This window comes from Oculina patagonica, chromosome 7 (assembly GCF_052425735.1).
Source record: "Oculina patagonica isolate OP01 chromosome 7, crgOcupat, whole genome shotgun sequence".
Lineage (NCBI taxonomy): Eukaryota > Metazoa > Cnidaria > Anthozoa > Scleractinia > Oculinidae > Oculina > Oculina patagonica.
In genome coordinates this window covers 17,008,359-17,021,146 of record NC_135764.1, presented here as the reverse complement: position 1 = coordinate 17,021,146, position 12,788 = coordinate 17,008,359, and the positions used below count along the sequence as shown (strand labels likewise).

Here is a 12,788-nt window from a genome sequence, read left to right as displayed (position 1 = left end):
CGGTCAAATGTTTTAACCCCAAAACAACATAACACTTTTATGTGGAAGGCAGTTTGTACGTTTATTGATTCAGTTACATTGCTTTCTCACTATCCACAAATCATGTACACATTGCCAACCTTCTATGTCTAAGCGTCCAATCCGGTTATTTGTTTTTGACTTCAATGCAAAGGCGGCTCAGTGCCTGGCAACAAAGGCAGAAAATGCTTTGGCATTTCGCCAAGCATTTCCGCTTCCACCCCAGCCCATGTGCAGGTACCACTCATGCCTGTAGGTATAGAACCACTGGGTACAGTGCCACCCAAAGAACCACCAGCAGATCCGCCACTTCTTGTACCTAGAAAATGAAAAAACCTACAGCTTTCAATTTATCTGCTTTCCTTAGCAGCTCTCTATGATGGATCTACAATAATGATTATTTTGAAAACTAAACTGAGCATAAGGAAACAGACAGGAAAAAGATCGTTAGCCCAAGCAAAAGAGAGAAACGCCGAGCATGGCGTGATATTAGTAAAGTCTCGACTTTAAAAATGCTGATTTCTATAATGTCAAAATGCTATCAAAAAGGATCCTTATCTTCACTTTGAATCACTTTCTGACAGTCCTCAAACAATACCATGGAAAATGTTCATGTTTATGGCCCTTAAGGTACCGAAAAAGCCATGTGTATAGCCTAAGGTTTTCAAGCCAAGTGTTTCAGGACTCGCATTACCTTACCTTGATCGGTATCTTGTAGCAACTGCATAATGCTGTGACGATCCCACCCATATTCCAACAATGGCAGGATATCTGTTCTTGACAGCATTAATGGCAGAGTTCCGTATCCATGCACGATAGATTCCAGGGAGTGTTGACCACCAGCTGGTGTAGGAGGACAAGCTTCCTCCCAGCGGACTTTGCCGGGTAAGATACCAGTTCCACAGTTTGCTGTCAGTCATATCCCAGTGAGTGGTCGCTCCACCACCAAACAAACAGAATGTATCCACTTTAGAACGAATGTCTTGAACGTAATAACGGGGCTGAATGGTAAAAGGAAATAAGTTTCATAAGCAATTACAATAAAACAGTAAGATTTTTCTGGAAACTACACAACGCATAAATTAAAGCGGTTATTTGAATTTAAACCAACGTTCAAAGAAAACTCGAGCCGTTTGATTTTAAAATCTCTTGAGGTTTGCGAAGGCCTTTTTTGAGGGGCAAAATAAATCAGAGTTCGTTAAAATAGCTGTCAATACTGGTCGTAGTTATAAGTTATCATGGCCATACGTTACAATACGTCACATAATCAACAACCTACTTAGTTATCAGGTTAACAATAGCGATATTGACTTACAGTGTACCATGGCGGTTGATAAGCAGCGCTTCCACTTACGCCGTAGAAACCTTGATAAAGCTTCTGGTTGTACCCGTACCACGAAGAAATATGTGCCAGCCTAAAGGTAAACAACCAACGGCTTTTTTACTATCTTCTGCAAGGGTTTTTAACTTTAAAGTGTGTAATCGATAATCGATCATGATCGATGATTATTTCAGTTAAAAAAAGTTCTCAGTTAGTCGGAAATCTGTTACAGAAATAATGATTGATAATTTATTTGTATCAAATTAAACTGTTAACGCCTAGATCTTCTAGATAAGCTTTCTCTTGTTTTGAACAACTTATTTATTTATTTTATTTACAGATTTAGTACAACAAACAATGAATAGGTAATTGTACTAGAAAGCGTAAGAATAGGACACGATGTCTACAAGCCTACAAACACCCATGAAAAAATATAAAGTACCATCCCCATGACCCAGCCTGCCTAGATTCCTAGTACACTAAACATGATGAAAACACGAACTCTGAAGAACTCTATTTATTTCCCAGGTACACAAACATGAAGGATTATAATGATCCTGTTTTGTACCTGTCATAATAAGCAAATATTTGTGCCCAGGCCACTGGACCGCATCCGCTGTAACATCCACAGCATCGATGCTGGTTGTAGTTTGGAAACAGGTGTGACTGATGAATGCTCCAGTAAGACCATGGGCTCCAGCGCTTTGTTCGGCTTGTGTAGTTCGTCTCTACGCCGAACCTTTTTTCCATCAAGGTTCCATCACTTGTAGTCAACTGCACACTAAAACTAACATCTGTATTCATAAGGAGATTTTGCACCGTGCTTTTGTCTTGATGGACGGATAACTCAAAGAAATTGATGCCATTCCGAGCCGAGAGAAATAAACGGCTGTTCACATATGTCAAGTCACTACCGCTGCAAACTAGACAAAAAGACAAGACACTGTTATCATGAGTGTAAAGACTGGTCTCTTCAAGTCATCTGTCATTTGACATCAAAGAGGTAGAATTTATATGAAATCTGGTGCGTCAATACCAGCTAAGAACCAATAGTAATATTGACTGATCGCATGGTCACAGTCACAAAAATCATAAAAACTGTTACAACATGAACTTCTCAACTTTATTACGCATATTTTATCTAAATTCTGACACAGAAGTCCCAGAAAAAGGTTAGACACAGCAGCTCTTTCCAACTGTGTACAGTTCAGAAGGAAATACAATCACTAAGAAATGAAAGTTATGAGAAACAAATTCAGATAATGTGAATGGACAACTGTGACGTCATCGCTACCTTTACAACCGATCCTTACCGTTCACCAAGACTGCACAAAGTTTCTTTTGCCAGTCAGCAGTTGTCAGATCACTTTTTATTCCACCAGTTCCAGTGAAATATATCCTCGGTGTACTCTTGTAGTGGAATCCTAAAGATATTCTGTGTTTGGAGCCTGATTCAAGAGCCTCTTCTCCATATCGCTCCTGCTTCAGTGCACTTTGAACTTGCCTCAGACTCGCCCATTCACCTTCTTCGCTGACCTCATATGACAGCTCCCGCCATTCTTTGTCGAAATCTGCCAGGCTTGCCTTCACCATAACAGCCAAGCTTTTCCACTGTTTTATATCAATCTGTAAAATATGTCAGGATATATTGTCTCTTAACAATCGTAAGTAGAAAAGAGCTTGGAGTCAAATTTTTGCTGTTGAAGCATATGAAACTCACATTCTTGGTTTGAAAACAAGGAGAAGTGGCTTTTAAATTAAAGACTGAGAAATTTTAAATTTATCCAAAAGTGTGAAAAGGTTCGATAAATATAACGCTTCAAAACACGTCAGCTTAGATATTTTCCTAACTTAGTTCCTTTTCAAAACACTAACCGGTGCGTTTGAAGTCCAGTTGTAAGTGGCAGCGACTGGGATACCGTTCCGGTCTTCGCACATGTAAAGCCCCGCCTGGCTCAGTCGGTAGTGCTTGAAACAGGTCTGGCCAAGTTTTGCCGCATCCATATTGAGCTTGTCTGTAGGGCGATACTGCTGGCTAGTAGCATTGATGTCACCGCTCTCGACAAATCTGTTATCACCAGTTTTGGAACCAGAAGATAAAAGGAAATACTCCTTGCCATCTCCGCTCAGGATTTCGTAGTAAGCGATGTGGTTTGGTCCAAGATCTTTGCGATATATTGGTCGTGGCCCGTCTTTAGCCAATAAATTTGCACTTCCAAGACCTGTGAAGCCCTTTTCTGCCATCAGGTCTAAAACTGTGTCTTGGGCCTCATAAGAAAGAAGTGCACTGAGTGCTGGTGGCGTTACCATGGTGACAAGGGCCAAGACCATGATGACCCTGAGAGTGCCCATGGCTTGGGAGAACTGTGAAGAATATATTCGTGTTTCATGAGATGCTTCAGTGACATACATAAAGAGTTTTGAAATCTATATTTAATTTTTTTACCCGATACTAACAAGGTTTACCACTTAAGAGCGAAAACGACAATGAGTAAATGATACAAGAAATGTTAATAACCTGAATGTTTCATTTTATTGTTGAAGTTATGAATCCCAGACTGTAACAAATATAGGAATGAATCAGCCTGGCTTAAAAGCGCTCAGTTAAAGGGGCTTTGTCAAGGATTTTTCCAGATTTTTGAGCAGACAATATTTCATATTTGTGTCGCAGGAAACCAATAAAAATAATAGTCCATTTTTATTAAAAATTGCTATATTAGAGCACTGAAATGGTTAACGAGCCTCTTTGGGTGCGGATGGTTCGGATGGAAATGGATTGCAACTTGAAAATTAAGGGTTAACTTTTCAAGTTGTTTCCGCGTGTCTTCAAAAAATCGATATTTATAGTCGTAGCTCGGTTTCTATCCGCTTTGCATGGGTTAAGTTGTCTACCACTAATTTCAGAACAGTTAGGACCAAAAATGGAAATCCCCGTGACTTGGCCCCTTTAAAACTCTTGATAAAACAAATGCATAAATGAAAAGAAAAATTCCGAAAAGAAAAGTTCACCATAACGTTAATAGAATGCTCTCTTATGTCTTTTTCGTTAGTCAATACGGAAAAACATTTCAAATATAAACTACATAATTTTGCCAGGGATTTGTTCTTGTTTTTTGAAATCTTCCAGGCTATAAAACTGTTTGCAGTTATACACCACTAACCTCAACTCGTTTTTGAACTCGCTTTTGTCTTAACCTCTTCACCTCAATGTTTTCCACTTGTGCCGTAGTTCCGGTTTGCTTGTAAAAAACTTACTCTCTCTTTATATTGTTTCCCCCACAAGTATTCATTTTCCATTTTCCAAATTCGGTTTATTCAGGTGCCGGATTATTTTTTCACTTAAAACCTTTTCACTTTGACAGTAAACTAGTATTTACTGTCAAATGTTTGCCATTTTTCTAAAGTCGTTTTTAATATGTTTGTCTTTTAAAAGCCTAGTCTCAATATGTCAGCTAATAATTAATATGTTGTGAGGTTTAATTGACTCGTGAGAAAAGTAAGGGACCGTCCAAATGGCACATTCTAACTTAACGCGCTCTAAAATACTTACTTTAATTGACTAGAAATAATGTTTGGTCGCCCAAATTTACAGTTAGATACCAAGACAAACAACATCACTTTATCTTTTATTCACTGGATGTGAATGGCAAATTCATGATGGTAGGACAAAGTTTCTCTCGCAATCCTATTCTCTCTGGTAAACATTGATAATTAATCATATTTATACAGGAAATATTTCTCAAAATAACAACTGCTTGAATTGGAAAACATTGTGCTGATTTGTTGGCACCCCTCCTTAATGACCTTTTCGAACCTTTGCTTTTATTAAGCAAGGCTAGTTAAGCTGGCTCACAATCTCTTTTGTTCAAACAGAAAATTTATTCACTGTCAAGGGTGTGAAGAATTAATGGCTGTGAAGAAAGTTGTTGACATAACATAGTAGCCAAATATTGATGATTTGGTTGAGAAGTTGAGCGTAATTACCAATTTCAGCGATTCAATAGTCCGTCACTCTTACACCCTTTAATTTCGTAAGAAATAAGCAAGCGGAGAACCAATCAGAAACTAGAATAGTGCTATTAATACTTCCAGAAGATTGAGAATAGAACTTGCCCAGCCAAATTAAGATACAAGATCAGACCAAAAGCAAAATCATCTTTTTTTTTATTTGCCTTGTATATATAGATGGCAATACAACAACGGCATTGACGCGAAATCGAAATTAATACGATGTTTAATAGAAATGGAAATAAAAGACAAATAAAATGCTGTCGGAACAGCACCACGTTTCTCACGTAATCCTCTCATCTATGGTAAACTTTGATAATTGGTCAAGCTTATGATTGCTCGGGTTTTTAAATATTTAAACGGGAAATGTTTCTCAAAAGAATGACTACTTGGCAACCATTGTACACTGACTACGCTCTTGCACCCAAGCAGCAGTGCCAAAATTGAAAAAACATAACGTAGAAAATTTCAATTAATTCACATGTTTAGTAATCGAGCCCATAACCCGGCTTCCACACACCTGTCGAATGATCTAACCAATGAGCGACAGGGAGACTGTGCCATCTATTCTAGGTTCATACATGTATGTGAACAGTTTAGAAACCAAAAACTAAGCTCAAAACTGAAATGAATTAAATAATCCTCGCAGTGTGTAAGCAATTGCATTTTTAGCACAACTTCACCCAACATTGTTGGGCGCAACATGTTGGGATCGCTTTTACACTATGTTGGACAATGTTGCCGTGATCTTGGCAGCGCAAATCACATTCCCTTGCAATATATAGCTGGATTTTTTAGTTGGTGTTGGCGTGATCTGACATCCAGGTTTATATGCTAAAGAATTGTAGCCGATAGCCTGTTCCAGGCGTTCAGTCAGTTGAGAAGCAGCGCGAAAAACGGCGAGTGGAAAAAATAGTGAGGTGTTTTGGGAGAGAGAGCCACTAACCGAACACCGGGAACAGGCTTATTGTAGGAATGCAGCCAAACTTATTAAACACTCAAATAACGCATTATTCTCGTGACACCTTTAAGCCACCGTTCATTTATGGTTGAAACAAAGAATCACAAAAGCTTTCCACTTTGCAACTCATTAAAACTCATCACGCTCCTTATGGAAATTTGTAGCTACGTTAATTTATTTAAGCCTCAGATATAAGTACAAAACCGTTTCTAATACAGTTGTTTGCCTCTGATGACCATCGTGATAATCAGAAACGTTAAGTTTGTTTTTAATAATATAGTTTACCTGATTTTATATCATTTTTAATCGGCAAATATGTCTATTACTGCAGACAGTTAAAAGTATTCCATTTTTGCTGGAGTAAAATGTCACACCTATGTTGCGTACAATGCAACAGAAAGTCCTCTGCTGTGTAGCAATTCATAGTTTGGTTCTTCCACTCTATTACAATCCCCTGAATGGATACACAAGGAAGACTCTGAGGGGGACTAGTTTCTTTATGGTCATTATAAAATGACGCATCAGAGACATATGCACTTGATATGGATGCTACAGGTGACTAATTTTTTCCAGTATTACAAGTGAACTTTTCAGTCTCAACCATATTTTAAACTTCTTGGATAATTCTGTATATTTCTCTCGTATTGTTCTAATATCTATAATATATTAACTATATTAACTATATAGACTATATAACTAAACTGTACGAAATGGGTCATAAATATTTCTAAGTCGTTGTTGTAACAACTGCAGCATAACATTGACCTCCGTATTTTCCTGCGCTGTTTCTTCCACAAGTTTTGTACAGTCAACAAGGGCACGTGGCGAGTGTCTTCCTTCTGGGGATTTTTTGTGATACAAAACCCGTCCAAGCTCCCTAAGTCCCCACTCACACACATCCTTGACTTCTTTTTTCACTGAATTTACCCTCTGTTCACTGCTTAGTATTTTATTTTCCAGTAACTCCACTCGTCTTTCAGCCAACTGTTTGCCATCTTGTGGTGCAATCAAAGCATACTTATCATGATGTCGTAGTTCAGTTATTGAGATGTGTTTGGCAATTTCAACGCACTGCTTGCACAAATCTTCCATGTTAAATTCATTGGCTAGAACAAGGAAGTCGATGGCTTGATGAGGTGTTTTCTCTCTCTGTAAAAGATACTTTTCACAGTGCTCTGTAAGTTGCTCCATCTGATACTCTCTGGCTAAGGAAAGGAGAAAGTAGCAGTTGTCTTCACTTATTGGTTTAGATGTTGGGTATATGACAAGTAACATCTCCTTTATTTCAGCAGCATTTTTGCCAGGAAGAGGGATTTCACTAGCTGATTTTTCTTTGAATTCTGAAGAGAACATCCTTTCAAACACTGGTGACCACATGGATAAAGTGCCCTTGTGAACATGGAACTTTTTATCTTCAACAACAAGAACAACATCACTAAGATGCCACGGCTCTGAGAAATCAGGTTCAAATCCTTTCTTCTGCATTATCAGTTTCTAGATGTGAACAAATGCAGCAATTAATTGTGTGTTATCTAAAATGATTTCATGGCCACAGATGTCAACTAAACTAGCAGAAACAGAAAATGTTGAACGCTTATTACTGAGCCTAGATTATGCAGACTACTGTGCATGTGGGAAAGAATCCTAAAGTTAAAATCCCATCAGGCCAAATTTGCATCACATACACCAAGCATGTAAAACCAATTATATAACTCGACATTAATATATAAATTTAAGCAAGCCCAAACGTGGACTTGACTTGACATATTTCCTTCCACTCCCAGTGGAGCATAGGTCCATGGAAACTGCTCACCATCTCGGTCTGTTTTTGGCTATCTTCTCAACCTGCCTCCAGGTGTAGCCATCTTTGTTTGCCAGTTATTTATTTTATCGTACTTAGCAATAACGTTTCCATTCTGGAATATTAAATGTATTAAAAAATATAGGAAATAAAAAAAAAAAAAAAAAAAAAAAAAAAAAAAAAAAAAAATAACCAAAAATAAAAAAAAAAAATTTTTTTGTTGGTTTTTTATTAAAAAAAAAATTAAAAGAAATTAAATTAATTAAAAAAGCCTCCCTGTCCATGTAAAGAAAAAAAAAAAAAAAAAAAAAAAAAAAAAAAAAAAAAAAAAAAAAAAAAAAACAAAAAAAATTTTTTGGAAAGAAAAAAAAAATTTTAAATAAAAAAATAGGCTTATAAATTTAAAAACAATTTTTACTTTACATATAAGTGTTGTCCTTTACTCCATTCAGAGCTTAGCTTCCTTTCAACAAAAACATTTTCTAATCTGCAATGAAGAAAGCTGGGGGAGTAGAAAAAAAAAAAAAAAAAAAAAAACTGCTTCATTTGACTTGCACAAGGAATATAACTTTCAACATAAAACAATTATTTTAGCTTATTTTTCGTTAATCACAATTTCATGTAAGCTGAGACCAATTTTAAATTGCCATTGTAAACAAAATCAGTAAGCATTTCTATTCAGATTTTTAAACACAACGTGCAAGCAAAAATCCTTTCTCTATGGGCAAGCATAAGTTGCTACGGATACATGCCTGCTCGCAAAAAAGGGAATTTGAAGGAACAGGAATTTGAAGCCGTTGGCAGAGTCTTCTTCCGCTTGCCGATTCTGCTCGCAGGCCAGGGTACCTTCCTACATTCAGTGTTCAACTTAACTGACACGCTTGGTTTATTATTCACCCACATGATGCTTCAAGAATAGTTACTTGTATCTAACTGACAAATCCGCGAAGGATTGACAGCAAAAATGCGGACAAATGCATAAAATTTAAGTCAGTTTTCAGAGTTTTGCTACTACATGTAACTATGTTTTGCACTACCAAGGCCGCCACAATATTCAACAACTGAGCGCAGGTTCTACAAATATTTTGGTGTCACCGAGTCTGTGGTGTTACAGTGAAGTTCATGGTGTGGCAAAGTTGGACCTTACGTGGAACTGAAAAGAAGAGGAAATAAAGTTTATAATAGATTTCACCCAGGATTTCACCTGAACTTCGTCTTCCTTGCCGCCATCTTGGATACGGGTCTATGGTGCCCAGATCCCTCTGAGCGTTGGCGAAGCCGCCAAAAGCAGGGTTCGAACTGGGCACAAGTGGCTCCTCGCCACTCTGGGGGACACGCTGGGGTATAAAAATTAACTGGTCGCTGGAACTACTCGAAGGTTGGCTGCATCTTGGCTACACTTCGTCAATGCTAAATGGACAAAGTAGAAGCTGTTGACAAGAGCAAACTCTGAAATAAGCACAAATTAGAACAAGCGGTTTAAATTTTGAGCCGGGATTTTGAGTAGACCTATCCCAACGGTTAAGCCCGGGCGGTTAAGGAACTTCAAACCTGTTTGTTTTGGTATTATTTACTGTAAGGGATCTGGTAAGGGATAAAGAGAATACGTGGAAACTAAGAGGAAAGTGATCCTCAGCAAAACAAAAGACAACTGAGAAAATTTTAATTTATTGATTTTCACTGTACATTCCATTCTTTTGTAACAGAAACTCCGGTAACCAAGGTTTGCACAGTTCTTTCAGCTCTACGGCAAATGTCCTTTCATAAATTCGAAAAAGTCAGTCACTCGTCTAAAATTACAACAGCTTACAATCACTCTTACGTTTCTTAGCACACTGTTACTTCAACTAGAACGGCTACAAATCCATGTCATTAACACCACTGATGAGAAAGCACAGTTAAATTGAAAACATCTTCAGTTATCCAAAGTCGAATTGATAATGCAAGGTGTTTGTGACAAATGAAGGAAGAGCATGCAAAGAACTTTTTCTGTTCGCTATACAAACTGTCCCTTGAGAAAGCCAAGAAAATTTTTAAATAATTGATTATGGTGAACGGATTTGAGTGATAATAAGGCTTTGTTTGTCTTCAACAAACTTCAAACAATTTTAATCACACGTACAGTCGTTACCTAGTTCAAAACACTCAAAACTCTTATAAGATAGGTAAAACACAAGATCAGTAAAACGTCACGATGATTCCGACTGTTTCCGCTGCCACGTATACTCGGCTCGCGATCATCTGAGTTGCTATCAATGGAAGTATTTATCTCGAAAGAATTAATACTGACTTAATTCGTCTGGGAGAGGCAAAAATCCAGTCGTTTTATTCTTGTGAATATGTCTAGACAAATAAAAGGCTTACAAAAACAGACAAAAGTGTTTGTTGTGCATTATTCAAACCGGCCTGATCAGAGAAATGAAAAGAAACTCGTCCCTTTTGCTAGTTTTTAACGTCTAGTAGAAATTTGTGCTTCATGAAATTTTCCTTCACGCAGTAACTTTTACACCAATTGTGCCTCTGAGACATATAACGCTTCTTTCAAAATAAATACGGCCAATAAGAAAAGGGCATTCTTTAAATGGAATCTTTTTAATTGCACGCAAAGTTCAGAAAAACAATAACCTGATCAGTGGTTATGTAAATCAGGGAGCTTTCCATTGTTCACACTAATCCTCGGCAAACTGAGCTGCTGCGAATAATTTCTACACCTTCAACACACTTGTACACACTTATAAAGCATTCATTTAGCAATAAAATAAAAACTCTGACAAGAAAAAGCATTTTCCAGAAACTTGAAGGAAACAACAGAAGGTTGCTTGTCGGTAAAGTAAAAATATTCTATCTCGGTAGTCAAAATGACAGTTCTGATCCATCGGTTAATTGGAGTTTAAAGCAAAACACAACACACCAACGCCATTACTGCACTAGCAAGTTCAACAAGGTTAGTTAAGTTCCATTTCAATCAACTTGTTGACACCGTCAATCACGAATTGAACGAGTTGAACTTCCGAGTAACCAAGCCTGTACTTGTTGGATATATCATAAATAGCACTTGTGGTGTCGGAATGCTCTCCATAAAGACCTCTCACTTGAAGGTGGCGTTCTTGGCACCATTTCTTTAGGCCTTCCTCTCCCATCTTTTCCACCAATTTCTGCAGCTGAATCAGAACTCCTCCTCTCAGCCCAGTTCCCAGATTAGTAGGACAACATGTGATCATTCCAAGGTGCTCTGTTTTCTGGAAGGTCCTGTTGTCGATCTCTTGAAGGAGCTTTTCGATCGTATTTACACCTTTTAAAAGTGTTGCAAATACGGAAGAAACATCTCCACCCTGCTGCATAGAAATAACACGGATATGGTCGCCTTCATTCACCCACACAGCGAAGGTTTTTTCCTTGTTGAGATAGATCCCTCGCCCATATGGCCACCATCGGTGATATCCACTGTCTGCTTGCATCTTGTCGTTGCCCTTGAATAACAAGTGTTCCCTTACTAGCTGCTGTCTCTCGTCTTCGCTTATCTTGGCTAATGAATAGTAATGGCCTGCCAAATCTCCCTCTAGTTTCTCGAACACCTGCAGCATCAATGCTTCTATCTGCAGCTTCTCTTCTTTGGAATTTTGACCAGGAGCAAGATTAAATCCAGCGATGTTTCTTGCAACCCTGATTCTTGTGGATATAATCTTGGATGGCTCGCTGATGTTGCCTTTCAAATGCTCAGGATCCATGTCAGTTGTGTGCTTGTCACCTGGCTTAAAACCACGATGATACTCTTCGATGAGCGGATCAAAGAACTCTGCGAAGACCGTGTAGGAATCAGTATCCCCGGCGTGGCATCCAACCAAGGACTTTTGCTTGTTCAGCACTCCACTGTTGACAGCGCGAGCAATGGTAAATCCCGTGGATGTTTTCTTGTCCTTCAGCTTCTCAAAGACGTCCGCTGTCAAGTACTTGGCCATCAACGATTTCGCTCCAGATATGTCAGGGTATTTGTTTTGCTCGAGGTCCGGATCAAGCTTGACATCGTTTTGCTCCGCCAGATTTATGTCATCTCCTAATTTCATAGTCTTGTCCTGAACTATAGCTCCACCAGTATCCTGAAATCAATACATAATTTTTTATTTCGCTCTTCAAACGTGTCTGCGGCGCCAACATGTTACGTTTCGTGTTTATACCCTGGCATTACGTATACTGTTTACAACGCGAAATTTCCTAAATTATGAACAAATTTGCCTTACCTGTTGTTGTTTGATGTGCTGTGTTTGATCTTGTGGTTTGGAAGCCATTTTAGTGGTACAACTTCCCATCTGCGTACAACTTCTCGCTTGCACTTTTGAAGGATAAATGACGCTAGCAACAAGCGACAACAAAAGAGTGTTCAGACGTATATTAACCTCGATTCCAAGGCTTGACCTACTTTGAATAGGTCAAGCCTTGCGTTCTAATACATGCAGTGTATTCATATTTAAATTGATTATCAACAATTGTCACACAACACCACCCACTGCTGAATCTTGTTCTCAGGGCCTCGGGAATGGCGTTGCTTCTAAACAGAGTTTGTTTATATAGGTTATTTGTTCATTTCCAGGCATTGCCGACTGCTACGTTGGAATGTCCATGAAAACATTTTATTTTCATACGTTATAGGCTCAAAAGGTGTTTTGAAATCGTTGAAACTC

At 38.3% G+C, this 12,788-nt stretch overlaps 4 protein-coding genes across 7 annotated transcripts in view; 1 reads left to right on the top strand and 3 right to left on the bottom strand.

Annotated features, from left to right (window-relative positions):
* Positions 1–35: 35 nt before the first annotated feature.
* LOC144659399 (uncharacterized) lies at positions 36–6,304 on the bottom strand. 2 transcript variants are annotated; one of them, XM_078519808.1, is made up of 7 exons: positions 4,501–6,304; positions 3,215–3,703; positions 2,653–2,965; positions 1,908–2,262; positions 1,334–1,433; positions 718–1,019; positions 36–337 (listed from the first exon to the last, which is right to left on the bottom strand). In XM_078519808.1, exons 2-7 carry the CDS (start codon positions 3,689–3,691, stop codon positions 178–180), a joined length of 1,707 nt encoding a protein of 568 aa, XP_078375934.1. In that variant the 5' UTR covers positions 3,692–3,703; positions 4,501–6,304; the 3' UTR covers positions 36–177. The 2 variants fall into 2 exon arrangements, with proteins under 2 accessions (XP_078375934.1, XP_078375933.1); XM_078519807.1 differs by lacking the exon at positions 4,501–6,304 and having other exon boundaries at positions 3,215–4,466.
* Positions 6,305–6,456: 152 nt separating this feature from the next.
* Positions 6,457–9,381, bottom strand: LOC144659400 (BTB and MATH domain-containing protein 36-like). Of its 3 annotated transcripts, none has more exons than XM_078519812.1 (2): positions 9,314–9,381; positions 6,457–7,802 (listed from the first exon to the last, which is right to left on the bottom strand). In XM_078519812.1, the coding sequence occupies exon 2, from the start codon at positions 7,791–7,793 to the stop codon at positions 7,005–7,007; it is 789 nt and encodes a 262-aa protein (XP_078375938.1). In that variant the 5' UTR covers positions 7,794–7,802; positions 9,314–9,381; the 3' UTR covers positions 6,457–7,004. The 3 variants fall into 3 exon arrangements, with proteins under 3 accessions (XP_078375938.1, XP_078375935.1, XP_078375937.1); XM_078519809.1 differs by lacking the exon at positions 9,314–9,381 and adding an exon at positions 8,533–9,296; XM_078519811.1 differs by lacking the exon at positions 9,314–9,381 and adding an exon at positions 8,122–8,241.
* Positions 9,382–9,761: 380 nt separating this feature from the next.
* LOC144659933 (arginine kinase Lit v 2-like) lies at positions 9,762–12,694 on the bottom strand. Its single transcript, XM_078520465.1, has 2 exons — positions 12,348–12,694; positions 9,762–12,206 (listed from the first exon to the last, which is right to left on the bottom strand). Exons 1-2 carry the CDS (start codon positions 12,414–12,416, stop codon positions 11,055–11,057), a joined length of 1,221 nt encoding a protein of 406 aa, XP_078376591.1. The 5' UTR covers positions 12,417–12,694; the 3' UTR covers positions 9,762–11,054.
* Positions 12,644–12,788, top strand: part of LOC144659247 (uncharacterized) — a 6,368-nt gene continuing 6,223 nt past the window's right edge. Inside the window, exon 1 of the mRNA XM_078519676.1 lies at positions 12,644–12,664. Within this exon, the coding sequence (XP_078375802.1) occupies positions 12,644–12,664 (21 nt within the window). The remainder of the gene's footprint in view (positions 12,665–12,788) is intronic.

Bases quoted from the DNA above. Each gene is read 5' to 3' on its own strand.
- LOC144659399 (XM_078519807.1), bottom strand. From the start codon at position 3,751: ATGTATGTCACTGAAGCATCTCATGAAACACGAATATATTCTTCACAG. The intron at 1,020-1,333 runs GTAAGTCAATAT...TTTACCATTCAG, and splicing joins ATCAACCGCCATGGTACACT to CCCCGTTATTACGTTCAAGA. The intron at 338-717 runs GTAAGGTAATGC...TTCATTTTCTAG, and splicing joins GCTACAAGATACCGATCAAG to GTACAAGAAGTGGCGGATCT.
- LOC144659400 (XM_078519809.1), bottom strand. From the start codon at position 8,655: ATGAAGCAGTTTTTTTTTTTTTTTTTTTTTTTCTACTCCCCCAGCTTT. The intron at 7,803-8,532 runs GTAAAGTAAAAA...GTTCACATCTAG, and splicing joins GTAAAGGACAACACTTATAT to AAACTGATAATGCAGAAGAA.
- LOC144659933 (XM_078520465.1), bottom strand. From the start codon at position 12,416: ATGGGAAGTTGTACCACTAAAATGGCTTCCAAACCACAAGATCAAACA. The intron at 12,207-12,347 runs GTAAGGCAAATT...TATTGATTTCAG, and splicing joins AGCACATCAAACAACAACAG to GATACTGGTGGAGCTATAGT.